This window comes from Tamandua tetradactyla, chromosome 3 (genome assembly GCF_023851605.1).
Source record: "Tamandua tetradactyla isolate mTamTet1 chromosome 3, mTamTet1.pri, whole genome shotgun sequence".
In the NCBI taxonomy this organism is placed as follows: Eukaryota; Metazoa; Chordata; class Mammalia; order Pilosa; family Myrmecophagidae; genus Tamandua; species Tamandua tetradactyla.
This window is the reverse complement of record NC_135329.1, coordinates 56,112,695-56,126,163: the sequence shown is the minus strand read 5'-3', so window position 1 is coordinate 56,126,163 and position 13,469 is coordinate 56,112,695. Positions and strand designations below refer to the sequence as shown.

The window sequence follows — 13,469 nt, the reverse complement described above, 5'->3', positions numbered from 1 at the left end:
ATGTGAGTAGGGTCATAAAGGAAAAGTGAGGTTCTATAGCAGAAGAGGGTGAAGGGCATTTCTGATAGAGCACCTGGGCAAAGGTTCCGGGGAGTGAGATGTTGTGGCTTGTTCCTGAGTCCTTGACCTTTGCCTGGGATGGAAGGAGTAATGGTGGAGCATAACACAAGGAAAGTTGTGTAAGAGCCATACTCTAATGGACCTCCAAGGCCAGGCCTTTGGGTCTGTAGGCAGGCACCAAAGAGTCATTGCAGGATCTTGAGCCTAAGAGTGTTATTAGATCTATTTTGGAAAATAACTGGCAGAAGAATGATAATGTTGGAGAAGAGTGAGGTTTCACAACCAACCAGGAAAGAGATCATGAGGGTCTGAACTGGGCCATGACTAAATGAATGGAGGGAAGATACTGGTGAGAGGTACTTGGTGGGAGAAATGTCAGAGCTGAGTGACTGATGAGATATTGGGGGTGACAGATAGGGAGGGGTTGGAGATTTATAGCTTGGGTGATTAAGTGAATGGTGCTATAATTGAGAAACAAGGAACATAGAGGAAGAACAGGTTTAGGCTTGAGGGTTGGAGGAGGGGGGTGATGAGTATATACTCTAGTCATAAACGCTAAGAATGTTTTCTTCTTCTAAATAGCATTTGGGTTCCTTAGATTCCAAAATGACACAACCAGGCTTTGAGAGGCAGTTACTATAAGGTGACAAAGCCCACGGACTCTGGAGCCAGACTGCCTGGGATCAGAGCTTGGCTCCAACATTTACTGTGTGACCTGCACAAGGAACTTAACTTCTCCAGGTCTTACTATCCTTATTTGAAAAATAACGTAGTACCACATCATAGGGTTGTTGAGAGGATGAAATGAGTTAAACAATATTTGATATTTGAAGGAAAAAAACAACTTTTTTTCCCTTCAGTCTTAAAAGTGCTTCAGCTGATTGAAAACCAACATTTGGAAGGCAGAAAACTGAGTTCATTCACTGAACAGTAATTTTAATTACTACTGCGATTTTCCCCCCTTTTTCATCAAAGACATTTACTGAGCATCTACTGGATTCTATAAGGAGCCATGATAAATGATCCAATCTCACAAGGCTTACTGCCTAGTTAGGAAAACAGAAGACATACATAAAAGGCTCTTCTAATTGTCAAAAATAGGACATGCTGTCAGTGCTGAGGAATTGAAAGACAGCTTACACTGATGCTGAGGAAGACTCATGGAAGGGATTGTCTTAGCTTGCTAGGGCTGCCGTAACCAAGTGCCACAAACTGGGGGACTCAAAACAACAGAAGTTTATTGACTCTCAGTTCTGGAAGCTGGAAGTTCAAAATCAAAGAGTCAGCTATGCTACATCTTTAGCCTGAAGGGAGAATCCTCTAGCCTGAAGGGAGAATCCTCTCTTGCCTATTCTAGCTTTCAGTGGTTTGCCAGCCATCCTAGATCTTTCCTGGTTGCAGATGCATCTCTGCTTCAGTCTCTACATGGCCTTCTTTTTTTGTTCTGCTTTCACATGGTGTTCTCCCATTTCTTGTCTGTCTCTCTCCCCTTCTGATATGACACCGGTCATACTGGTTTCATCTTAATAAGCTCTTCAAAGACCCTATTTGTAAATGAGGTCATATTCACAAACTGGGGGTTAGGACTTGAACATGTCTTTTGGGGGATGCAATTCAATGCATAGCAGAGGAGTAGGGGGATTTTTCAGGTAGAGTGGTGAAGGAAGTTGAGGAAGCATGGAGAGAACTGAAGGGCCTGGGAGTAGAGGAAGCAGCAGCTGGAGCTGAGCTCCGGTTGGAGTAGGAAGGACTGTTGGACAGTCTCTAATCTCCCAGGGCATCAGAATTGCCTATGGGGCATGGGGATGCAGGGAAGATAAAATGTAGATTCTCAGAGATCATCCCACCCACTCTAGCCACTGGCTGATGTGGGGGTGGGGTGGGGTGAGGGTGGGCATAGGGACATTTTTAACAAGCATCACATGTGGTTCTGATGGAGTGCCATCACTTTGAGAAACGCAATGGACAGAGAGCAAGGAGCAATTTTGGAATGGAGAGGGATTGGCACCTGCAAACCATATTTTGGTAGGATAGCTGCAGAGGGGGAGCACCAGTGGAGACCTGGAAAGGGTCGGAGGTGAAGGACCCTCCGGCATCCACCAGCATACATCAGCTGCAAGGCTTTGAGGGTCTGAGCAGGGTGACTGCCTAGGAGCAAAGGGATCAGAAGTGAGGAGACCGCCTGAGGACTTTTATTCTAGTGTGAATCTCTAAGAGAAAGGTCAAGATAAGTAAGCTTGTTTTATATTTCCTTATTGCCCAATATTGTAAGGAACAAATTTTTCCTGCTTTTTAACCCAGGAGTTTTAAAATTCAGAGATCGCAGTCTTCATTTTAGGTAATGTTTAACTTAATAAATTAATTTAAATAAATTTGAGCAACAATGCCGATAAAAGGTAATCGCATATAAGTGATATTCTAACTTAAAAATCCCTTTGGGAGTATCTGTGAGTCACCCAGTTCAACATAAATATCCATAAAACATGTACTAATTGTTCCAGATGGTAATAAATGTTTCAGAAGGGTAAAAGGCCAAGTGACCTGAAATACCAGGTTCTTAATTTATAAAGTCAATAAAAGTACTCTTTTGTAAGCTCTTCTCAAGTCCTAGTGTTATTATCAGGTGAGTCTGGCACTAAAAACACTTTGTTTAAATACTCCACAAGGGCACAAAACAAGGGAACATACACTAAAAGCTGCTTGTTAAATTTTGAAAGAGACTTAATTCTGGCTGAATTTACTCAACTTTCAAAGATTCACTGTCTACACACTTAAGATAAAAATACACACTATTAACTATCTGCAATGTATAATTCACAGAACTTTTATAGGCAGCCACACATTCCAAATTCTATTTAAGTTTTTCTTTAAGATTCAGGAAATAAGACTCCTTCTTTCCTCTTAAGCAATGTCCCTTTCTATGTAAATACAGGATTAAATTAACACAGCTTTTTCTTTTAGGTGGTTTTGATACAGTGGAGCAAAAATTCAAAAACCAAAGCGATAACAAAGAACTATAGACACTCTACAGTGCAGTTTCCTGCTGCTAGGAACTACACTGCTCCAGCCCCAGGCTAACCCTCCTTTCTTTGGCCTTTAGAAGGCGGTTCCACTTCTGTGGTGGCAAAGGCCTGTAGCAACTGCAGAGAAATGCTCTCCTTCAGTGAGGTGAGACAGGGAGTTGGCTCAGCATTGGGTTAGCCATCATTACATTCCCCTAACCGTGATTGATCCATTGCAAGAGGATGCAAAGCTGGCAGGTAGGAGACATTCCCTGTCCTTTGAAGTCTAACCCTGAAGTCTCAAACTGCCTAAGGAAACCTTTTGGGGAAAGATTGAAAAAAAAAAAAAAAACTAAAAATTTCAAACTGAGCTGGAACCTGCTATGTGACTATGTGATTGTGAAAACCTTGTTTCTGATGCCCCTTTTACCCATGGTATGGACAGATGAGTAGGAAAAAAATGAAAAAAAAAACCAAATAAATAATGGGAGAATAAGGGGTAAAATAAATTGGGTAGATGGAAATACTAGTGGTCAATGAGAGGGAGGGGTAAGGGGTATGGTACGTATGAGTTTTTTCATTTTATTTCTTTTTCTGAAGTGATGCAAGTGTTCTGAAAAGATGATCATGGTGATGAATACACAACTATGTGACGATATTGTGAGCCATTGATTGTACACCATGTATGGAATGTATGTGTGTGAAGATGTGTCAATAAAAATATTAAAAACAATTTTTTAAACTGATCCTTGTAGATGAATGAGCTACTTGAGTCAATATTCTACATTCTCAAAAAATGAAAATGTTTCTAGAAAAAGACTTTCATTGTACATTCACTGATTTTAAAATTTAGTTTCTGTTATAGTCTGCTAGGACCAAAATTTAATTGCTATAATTACAGATGAATAGATCTATCCAATTACATCAGGTGAGAAAACATGTAAAATGTTTAACACACAAAATAGGTGCTTAATGTTTCACAGCTCTACTTTCCATGATGTTTTGATGATGCAAATATGAGTCTAAGACAATAAAAACCACTAAATTTAACTTAATTTCAGCATGTATTTAGCATTATCTCTAAGGCTATGACCTCAGACTGATCGAGTTTTCAGAAGTATCTGTATTTCATTTTCATCTCCAAGAAATATCTGACTTCCTCTATTAGAGTAGTTACTGGATCTGAAACCATATGAAATCTCACTTGGTTTTATTTTCCTTTAGGCTGGTCACCTAAATGGAAAAATTACATTTCACTTTAGTGGTAAGGAATTTAATTGAAACAAACAAACATGAAGTAAGGTTTGTTCATAAAAGAGATTACACCCAAATCAATAAATATCAGTCACTCTACTTCATTTATTACTTCCCCTGAAAAGAGATTTAAAATAGGGCAGCCTTGGAACCAGAGGCTCCTCATCTGGAAACCAGCTCCTGCATGCTCTGAGCTTTCTGCAGGAAAGCTCTTCTCTACTTCCACTGGGCTCTGTGTCCAGCCATTATGGTGCTTAGCTTACTTCTGCTAAATGACTAATTGTGAACCTCTGTAGTTTAAGAATAGCTGGGGCAAGTATTTATAGGCAGACAGGGCTTGAGGAGACAACCTTTACGGTGCCCCTCTGCCAATCCAGGGTAAGTGTAGCAGAAAAGACACATCTGCCCAGCCTACTAAGCCATACCCAAGAGTTGTAGGGATCTAGAGGTAAATAGATATCCAGAGAGGATATGGAAAGCAGCTGGTAGAGGGTAGAGGACCGTCCTAGGACTGAGGATTTCCGGGGCCAGTGGGAGCTGAAGTGGCACAATCAGTAGGGGAATTTCACCTGATGCAAGTGCCATAGTGGGGCCACCTGGGATTTACTTCAGCGTATAAAGAGTAAGGAAGTGATCTTTTTTAAAAAACAAATTTTGCTTTAAAATACAATGAATACTGGATATTATAAGATACAGTGAATACTGAATTTCTGGATACCAATTATTTTTGTTTTATTTAAAGAACATTCATAACTTAAAAAATGAATTCCAAGTTCACTTGTTTTCTAAAATAAATCTTTGTAAGTACTTGTACCTGTCATACATACATATCATACATATACATATGATAAGATTTTATTTTCCACAATTCTCTTGAATGCCATATTATAATTTCACATTACTGTATCTATTAAAATATTTTCCTGAGAAAGTTTCTATTTCACTTCTCTCAACATCTTCTCACTTTCTTGGATCTTGATTTCTTTTTCGTTTTACTATATTTTGTTTTAAAAAGTCTCTTTTCAATTAAGCTCACTTCCGCATGGAGCAAGGAGGTCTTTATTCTTAGCAAGAAGGAGAAAAGATTTATTATAAACTGATAACTCAGAGAAAAATTAGATTCTTCATAGGTTGTCACATGTTTACAGTAGCTAGAAAGGGAAGAAATAGGAATAAGTTATCTTTAAACGGCAATTTAGAAATGTATGCAATTATATCTTGAACATCTCCCACATAATTAAGCAGTTAGGCTTAAAATAGTACCCTGAGCTGGAAGGAAACTTAAAACAATTTGGTAAAACTCCTTAATTTTTCAAAGGAAAACCCTTTTTAGCACTGTTCATGGCCCATACAAGGGACCCAGGGTGGTACTAGGGGCCAAGTCTGTCAACCCTTTGCCCAGGTTCTTCTGCTCTAAATGACCCACCACCTTTTATACATGGTCAGGGCAAACAAAAGTACAGAGGGGGAGTCTGGAGATATTACTAAAACAAACAGAAGAAAACAATCATCCCCCCCACTCCCCGACCAAAATAAAACACCGGCTTTATTACTGAGTTTGCAATCATGTAGGTATGGTAGAAAGAAGAGTTTTAAAAGCAATTCCACTCGCTTTAAAATAGTAGAACCTTGAATATGACCAAATCTTTCACTCCCAAGGGATAGGTGATACAGGGGACAGAGGATCATATTAAATGATATCATAAGCTATAATCAGCAAAATACAGACTATGGGAAAATAGTACAGAACAAATTACCTGGCTTACATAAGAAGCAAATTGCAAGGGAATAAAAAAGAGACAAAGATGGAGGAACTTCTGAATTAAAATATATTTAAAGGATAAAGCAACCACTTAGAAGGTGTGGGGCCTAATTGGATTGTGAGTCAAACACATTTAAAAAAAAATTAGGTAACAATTTAGGAAAATTCACATTTGGTAATATTAAGGAATTACTATTAATTTTTTAGGTCTGGCAAATGGTATTATGGTTTTGTTTAAAAAATATTTATAGATGAAATGATATCTCTGGGATTTATTTCAAAAACAATCTGTGGGATGGAAAGATGAAGGAGTAAGTTGTGGCATGGGAGAAACAAGTTTAGCCATTTGATAATTGTTGAAGCTGGGTGATGGGTACAAGGGGATTCATTTTACTATTCTATTTTTGAATATACTTGAAATTTTCATTAAAAATGTCTGAAAACAAATAATATGAACTTTTAGATATTATGACATATAACATATGGTCCTAAATTCCTGAAAGAATGTTTATGATTTATACCACAAATATCTGTCACCTATCAGCTGTGGCTGTGGATATCTCGTCTTCACTCTCTCACCCATAAAACAGGAAAACTTAATGGTACCTCCCTCATAAGGCTAGATAAAAAGATTAAATACGAATGTATATTAAGCACTTAACCCAATGCCTGGCACAGAGTAAGGGCTCAAAAAAATGTTCGTTTCTCCTATACTCCTTAAAAAGGATTTTTTGTTTTTTCATACAATCTTAAAGATATTTTAATATTACACAAAAAAGTCACACAATGTTCAGTAGCAGGAAATTTAAAAACCTCAAGTGTGTGTTCATCGGCTAGTTTAACAGAAATCAAATACAAGCAATTTTTAGAAACTCTCACATATATGGTGGCCTCTAACTTTTCTTTATAATTTTTAAATTTCAGCTATATTGAGGTTCCTTCAAACAAACTTGAAGTTAAAATGTTATGGCAAAAAGGGTAAAATTATTGTTTCTCTTACACTCAGGGGACATTAAGGAAAGCGTGACTTCTATATCAGAAAGATAGATAGTCAGATAGACAGATAGATGTATAGAAGAGGATCTCAGAAACTACTTCAGCAATGTAAGGGTCAAAAAAAAATCATTGGAGACCTCATAATATTAGGGATTACATTAGGTGTAAGATTTTTAAACTTTTTTTTTAAGGTAAAAAACAAAACAAAACAAAAAGATCCTGTTAGAAATATCTTATTGTGACAAATTGACAAATTAAAATTTTAACATTAATTTGGCATAAACTCAACAAACATTTTAAACAGGAATCACTCTGATAGTCTCAGTCATAACAGCCTGAGCATCACATCTTCATTTCCTCAGGAAGACAATTTTTTTTTTTTGGAGGAGGGTACATGGTCCAGGAATCAAACCCGGATCTCCCACATGGAAACCGGGCATTCTACCACTGAACCACCCATGTATCTTGGAATACAATTTGAAAACCACAGTTGTATCTTGTCCTCTGGAAGGCAAGATGATCTATCTGCCACTTTCAAGATAGTTTGGAATAGGTATCTGAATAGTCACCACCTACAACAGGTGTTTTGACCTAACTAATTGTCAGTCACTGGCCTATTCACAGACAAGGACATACAAAATTTTGAAAAATATACAGAGCATTTAAATTCATTCAGATTGTTAGCTCTGTCTCAGATAAGGACAGACAATCTCCCATATCTGAGGTGCTCTTTTGGCCTCTCTCTGCTGGATTCTCAAGGTCTGAGTGTTCTCACATTATTTTACAGTAAAATTTTCTCTTCTGAATCCTCAGAAATGAGTCCTTTTGTATAAAAAATTCTCTATATAGCTGAAGATTTGCTCTCTTAAGCATCAAAACTTCATTTTAACCATGAAGGATAATTTTTGAAAGCTTTAAAAACAAGTATGCATTTCTTGGTTGTCCTAAACAGAACATATTCAGCATAATTTTTTAAGCTTTATAATTATATTATTAGAAGCTGTCCACTTTTAGTGTAGAAATATTAGAAAATACAACGAAGAAAAACAAACCAAAGAAAACACTACAGTATCTTGGAACGTGCACTGTGCTGAAACAGAGCTGCCATAAGGCCTCTTTACTTATGTACAGCTATGAATCGTGTACCATGTCATTTGTTTGCTGTCAACGTGCCTTTTGGCAGGAGGGCTCTCAGTCTCCCCTCCACCCCACTTTGTTTCTTTTTTTTGGCAATCAGACAGCTAATCCTGAAAGAAACATACAGAAAGGAAGAGTAAGCAGGTTCTCAGTGAAGGACTAAGGGATTCTCTGAGGAAAAGTACGTACGCTTTAGAGGTCAGACTTTGTGACATTTGTATTGACTGGCTAGACGCTTTTTTGCTTACTTTGTGATTCTAGTTCGTATTCTAAAATAGACACCATTGACAAATAATTTTGGTGCATGAAGTCAAGGTATTAGTGAAACTTCACCTATATGTTGTAGTTTAACCTTATATACTTAACACAGAAAAAAAAATCTTGGCTGTTTCATCTCTGACTATACCAAGGTCTATTTCTAACTTACTGTCTTTATAGTATTAAATCTTAGAAGAATATCCAAAAATCTACTAAATGTGTCATCTGAAAACCACAAAGGTATAAAGTTACACCACAACTCATTACCAACTCTGCAAGCAGAGGTAGCCCACACATACTTCTTAACTTGCTGATGTTGTGGAAGTGCTCCTCACTGGCCCAGAACTACTAATCTCCTCTCAATGAAATCTTAAAGTCTGAAAACGCCATTGCACTGAGAAAGAAGGTATAACCTCAGACCTGGAGCTGACTCCAGATTAGAACGCTGGACTTTGCTGCTACTAAACAGTGTCACTCTTTAATCATACAGACTCAACTAAAAGTTTAGTTTTTTACAAACAGCAGATTTTAATATGGATAATTTCATTGTTTTTGGTTGTTTTTTTTTGTTTTTGGCATGGGCAGGCTCCGGGAATTGAACCTGGGTCTCCAGCATGGCAGGTGAGAATTCTGCCACTGAGCCACTGTTCCCACCCTGGATAATTTCATTTTATTAGCTGCTACTGTATTCTCTATATTTCATTATCTTTGATTGAATACTTAACTCAGGAAGTAAAACTCTTTAATAGAAAATTAGTATTTTTTTAAAAATGATAATCGTCATAGTTACTGAGTACTATATAACAGACAGCAACTATTTCATTTAATTATCACAAAATCCTATCAGGAAGGTTCTATTTTTCATTCATTCATTCAACAAATACTTCCTGAGCACCTACTATGTTAGAGAACCTGTTTTACCCTCTGGGATTTGACATTAAATAAAATAGGAGACCCCGCTCTCAAGGACTTTACATTCTACAATTGGGAGGCTGAAAATCAAAATCAATACATAGTAATATAACATGTATATGACATAATGTAACATTCAATAGTAATAAGAGCTATAAAGAAAACTGAAACAGGCAAGGGGGACAGAGACAGGTGGGTTGTATATGAGGGTAGGGTTTGTGCTATTTTAGAGGATGGTTAAAGAAGGCCTCTCTAAGGAGGTGAAATCTGAGCAAAAACCTGCAACTTAGCCTATGTGAATATCTGGGAAAGAGCAATCCAGCCAGACTTCAAAGGCCTGAGTCAGGAGTGTGTTCGGAAAGGTCCAGGAGTAGCAAGGCAGCCAATGTGAACAGAGGGAATGAGCAGGATAAGGGAAGGAACAGATAAGGTGAGACAAGTAACAGAGAGGTGGGTCAGGCAGGATCTTGTAGGTATCGTAGAGCTTTAGATTTCACTCTGAATGAGATGGGAGACTCTGGACCTGGAGATTTTGAGTAGAGCAGATCAGTGCTACCTCTATTTTTACAATTGGAGCAGCAGAACTATAGATACAGTAAATAACCTTTCCACAACTAGCAAATAGCAAACCTGGAATACGAACAGCCTGATGCTACAGCAAATCTTAACTACTGTGGAAATTTTTCTTAATAGACAATTTCTCCATGTCAATATAGGGATAAGATTAGTATAACAATGTAGTTACAACAAGAAAAGTCCTTGTACTTAGAATTTTAGTGAGGGAAAAACATTAGCCTAATCCTTTTATTTTAAATATGAAGAAACTGAGTAATGAAGTGACTTCAAAGTCATTAAACTAGTTTACTTAAAATGCGTTTTCATTACTATTATATAAAATTGGACTAAAAATTAAAATAGGCATAGCCTAAACCTCTTTAGTTTTCTTCCCAACATTTATTATGTAATATTTCAAACATAAATTTGAAAGAATTTCACAGTGGACATCTTTATATACCTATTAACTGTCCCTGTAGTTTTTAATCTGTATATTTCTCTCTACAGCTATTAAGATACTACATAAGCAAAGTAGAGAAAACACATACACACTCTCATGAAAGATATCTTCTTTCCAACTGATAAATAAGAAACTTCTTTATTTATCTTTGTATCCACCTATGATTTAGGACAAGGGATCAGAAATACCTTGCGAATTGAATTTCAGTGCAATTAAAGAAAGAACAAATTTTGCATTTTGTGGAATAATAAGTTTTTCAGTCCCTAGTATGTAATGAAATTTCCTGAATCATATGAAATAAATTACCTAAATAAAAACTTATTGTGCATTAGTCTAACATCCACCATATATAAGGAATATAAAATCCTTCAGGAAAAAAAATAAAAAGACATAAAGGTCAGCCTATTACTAAGTAAGAAATTTGAGAATACAGTAACCCAGTATGCCAAAAAGCTGATAATTAAAACTGACCTAAGTCAAAAGCTTGTATATATTTTACTTTTTGATCATCATGGAATTTTTGCTATATCCAATACAGATTGCTTCCCTCAATTCAGTTTCCTATCTTTAATCCCATTTTCTCCAAACTCAATTATTGTAAAAGTAAGCTGTTTCTTAGACTTCACGCACCCATACTTAATATATATTGAGAGTATCTGAACATGAAATGCAGAGGGTAGAGAAAGGAAAAAAAGTCAGAAATTAAGCAATTGGACTAAATCTCAGTGGTAATTAGTACTGATATTTACTGGTATTTTTATACTGGATATACAAATACATAATATATTACACTTTATTTATTTATATAAAAATTTTAATATATTTATTTATATAAAAATACATTTATTTTTATTAATTAAAATAAAAATAAATAATTCCTTCATTCATGCAGTTGATTCCCAAATTTCTCATTAAAAATAAGATTCTTCATCCTCTGTATTACTTTCTTGTCTTTAATGGCGCTTTCCCCTCAGATGTTTGTCAATATATGTTAGTCCCTAGATATTGGGTAGGTACTATTTTAGAAATGGCCTTTTAAAATTTTTCCATTATTCTCATTTATCTGATTGCATTTTTATGTGGGAAGTCAACTTTACATTTCTAAAGATGACTATTAAAACTTATTTCGGTATCTTTATGAAGCTCAAACTAAAATCTCCATTTATTTTCCTACGAATGAGAAAGAGAAGAAGGTAAAAAACACTAGTATTTAATTAATTGCCTAATTATATTCCACCCATACTGCTTGGTAAAGCACTATATCAAATGCTTTCAAGTACATTATCATATTTCATTTTTATAATAACTCTTTAAGATGGTAAGATCATCCAGATTTTGATGAGAAGGACTTGAATTAAATCTCAGGGAACTGAAATAAATTTTACAAGGCCACCTGGCTGGTATGTATTAGAGCTAGAATTTGAACCTCAGGCTCCTAACAACAAATCTAGCTCATTCTACTATGTTCTGCTGACCTGCCACATAATTTATAATGTTTCCAACTGTACCCTTGGTAATCTAAAGAGAAATTTTAGTTCAGAAGTAATTTACTTTCTTTTTTGTGCACATTTTTGGTCATGATACCATAATAATTTATGAAAGCTATAAATGTCCTATGAATTTTTAATAGGAAATTCTATCCATTTCGTTAATAAGCACAATGTTGCTTAGAGATGGAGCAATTTAAAATATGTGGCATCACCTGATGAATCCCAGAGTGATTTGATCAGTGAGTGGAAAAGTATTTGCAAAGTCCCCTTTGGGGAATGGTGAGAACGGGGGAAAACTCAACTTCCCCAAGTTGAATTCTTGGTATTCTCACAAGCAGTCCAGACAACCAAAGTTAGAGGCTGAGCCCCCAGTCTTGGGGTTTGTTCATATGAAACTTAACCCCACAGGGGATAGGTCAAGCCTACTTAAAATTAAGCCTAAGAGTCACCCCCAAGAGAACCTCTTTTGTTGCTCAGATGTGGCCTCTCTCTCTCGCCAACACAGCAAGCAGACTCACCACCCTTCCCGTCTATGTGGGACATGACTACCAGGGATGTGGATCTTCCTGGCAGCGTGGGACAGAAATCCCAGAATGAGCTGAGATTCAGCATCAAGGGATTGAGAAAAACTCTAGAATGAGCTGAGACCCAGCATCAAGGGATTGAGAAAACCTTCTTGACCAAAAGGGGGAAGAGTGAAATGAGACAAAATGTCAATGGCTGAGAGATTCCAAACAGAGTGCAGAGGTTATCCTGGAGGTTATTCTAACGCATTAAGTAGATATCACCTTGTTATCCAAGATGTAATGGAGAGGCTGGAGGGAACTGCCTGAAAATGTAGAGCTGTGTTCCAGTAGCCATGTTTCTTGATGATGATTGTATAATGATATAGCTTTCACAGTGTGACTGTGTATAATGATAGAGCTTTCACAGTGTGACTGTGTGATTGTGAAAACCTTGTGTCTGATGCTCCTTTTATCTACCTTGTCAACAGATGAGAGGAACATATGGAATAAAAATAAATAATAGGGAGAACAAATGTTAAAATAGATTTAGTTTGAAATGCTAGTGATCAATGAAAGGGATCAGTAAGGGGTATGGCATGTAAAATTTTTTTTTTCTGTTTATTGTATTTTTCTGTTGTCTTTTTATTTCTTTTTCTGAATTGATGCTAATGTTCTGGGAAATGATCATGATGATGAATATGCAACTATGTGATGATATTGTGAATTGCTGAGTGTATGTGTTGGGAATGTTTGTTTCTTGTAATTTTTTTTAATTAATAAAAAATTTTAAAAAATATGTGGCATCAGAAAATATTTGTTCTTATGTGATTTTTAAACAATGTGAAAAGGACCTAAGATTCTTTGGAGAAATGGCTGATTCCAGGATGAGACAGAGACACAGATATAAGATAAGCCTGGAACATATTACTGTGCTATGAAGCGAGGAAGTACCCGAAAAATAAATAATAGTAAAATAGATTAAAACATAAATTAAATGACTGGGCATGCCAAAAGGATACAGCTTGAAGGGGCTTTCAGTGATCAAATCTGGGACAATTTGAGCATCAAAATAAAAAA

General features: G+C 36.4%; 1 protein-coding gene across 6 annotated transcripts in view; it reads right to left on the bottom strand.

The window, feature by feature from the left end:
- Window positions 1–5,031: 5,031 nt before the first annotated feature.
- Window positions 5,032–13,469, bottom strand: part of TAF1B (TATA-box binding protein associated factor, RNA polymerase I subunit B) — a 109,751-nt gene continuing 101,313 nt past the window's right edge. For 5 of the 6 annotated variants that reach the window (XM_077153150.1, XM_077153154.1, XM_077153156.1 and 2 more), the window contains one exon: window positions 5,032–5,467. In XM_077153150.1, the coding sequence (XP_077009265.1) occupies window positions 5,266–5,467 (202 nt within the window). In that variant the 3' untranslated portion in view covers window positions 5,032–5,265. The other variant, XM_077153153.1, reaches the window with a different exon arrangement.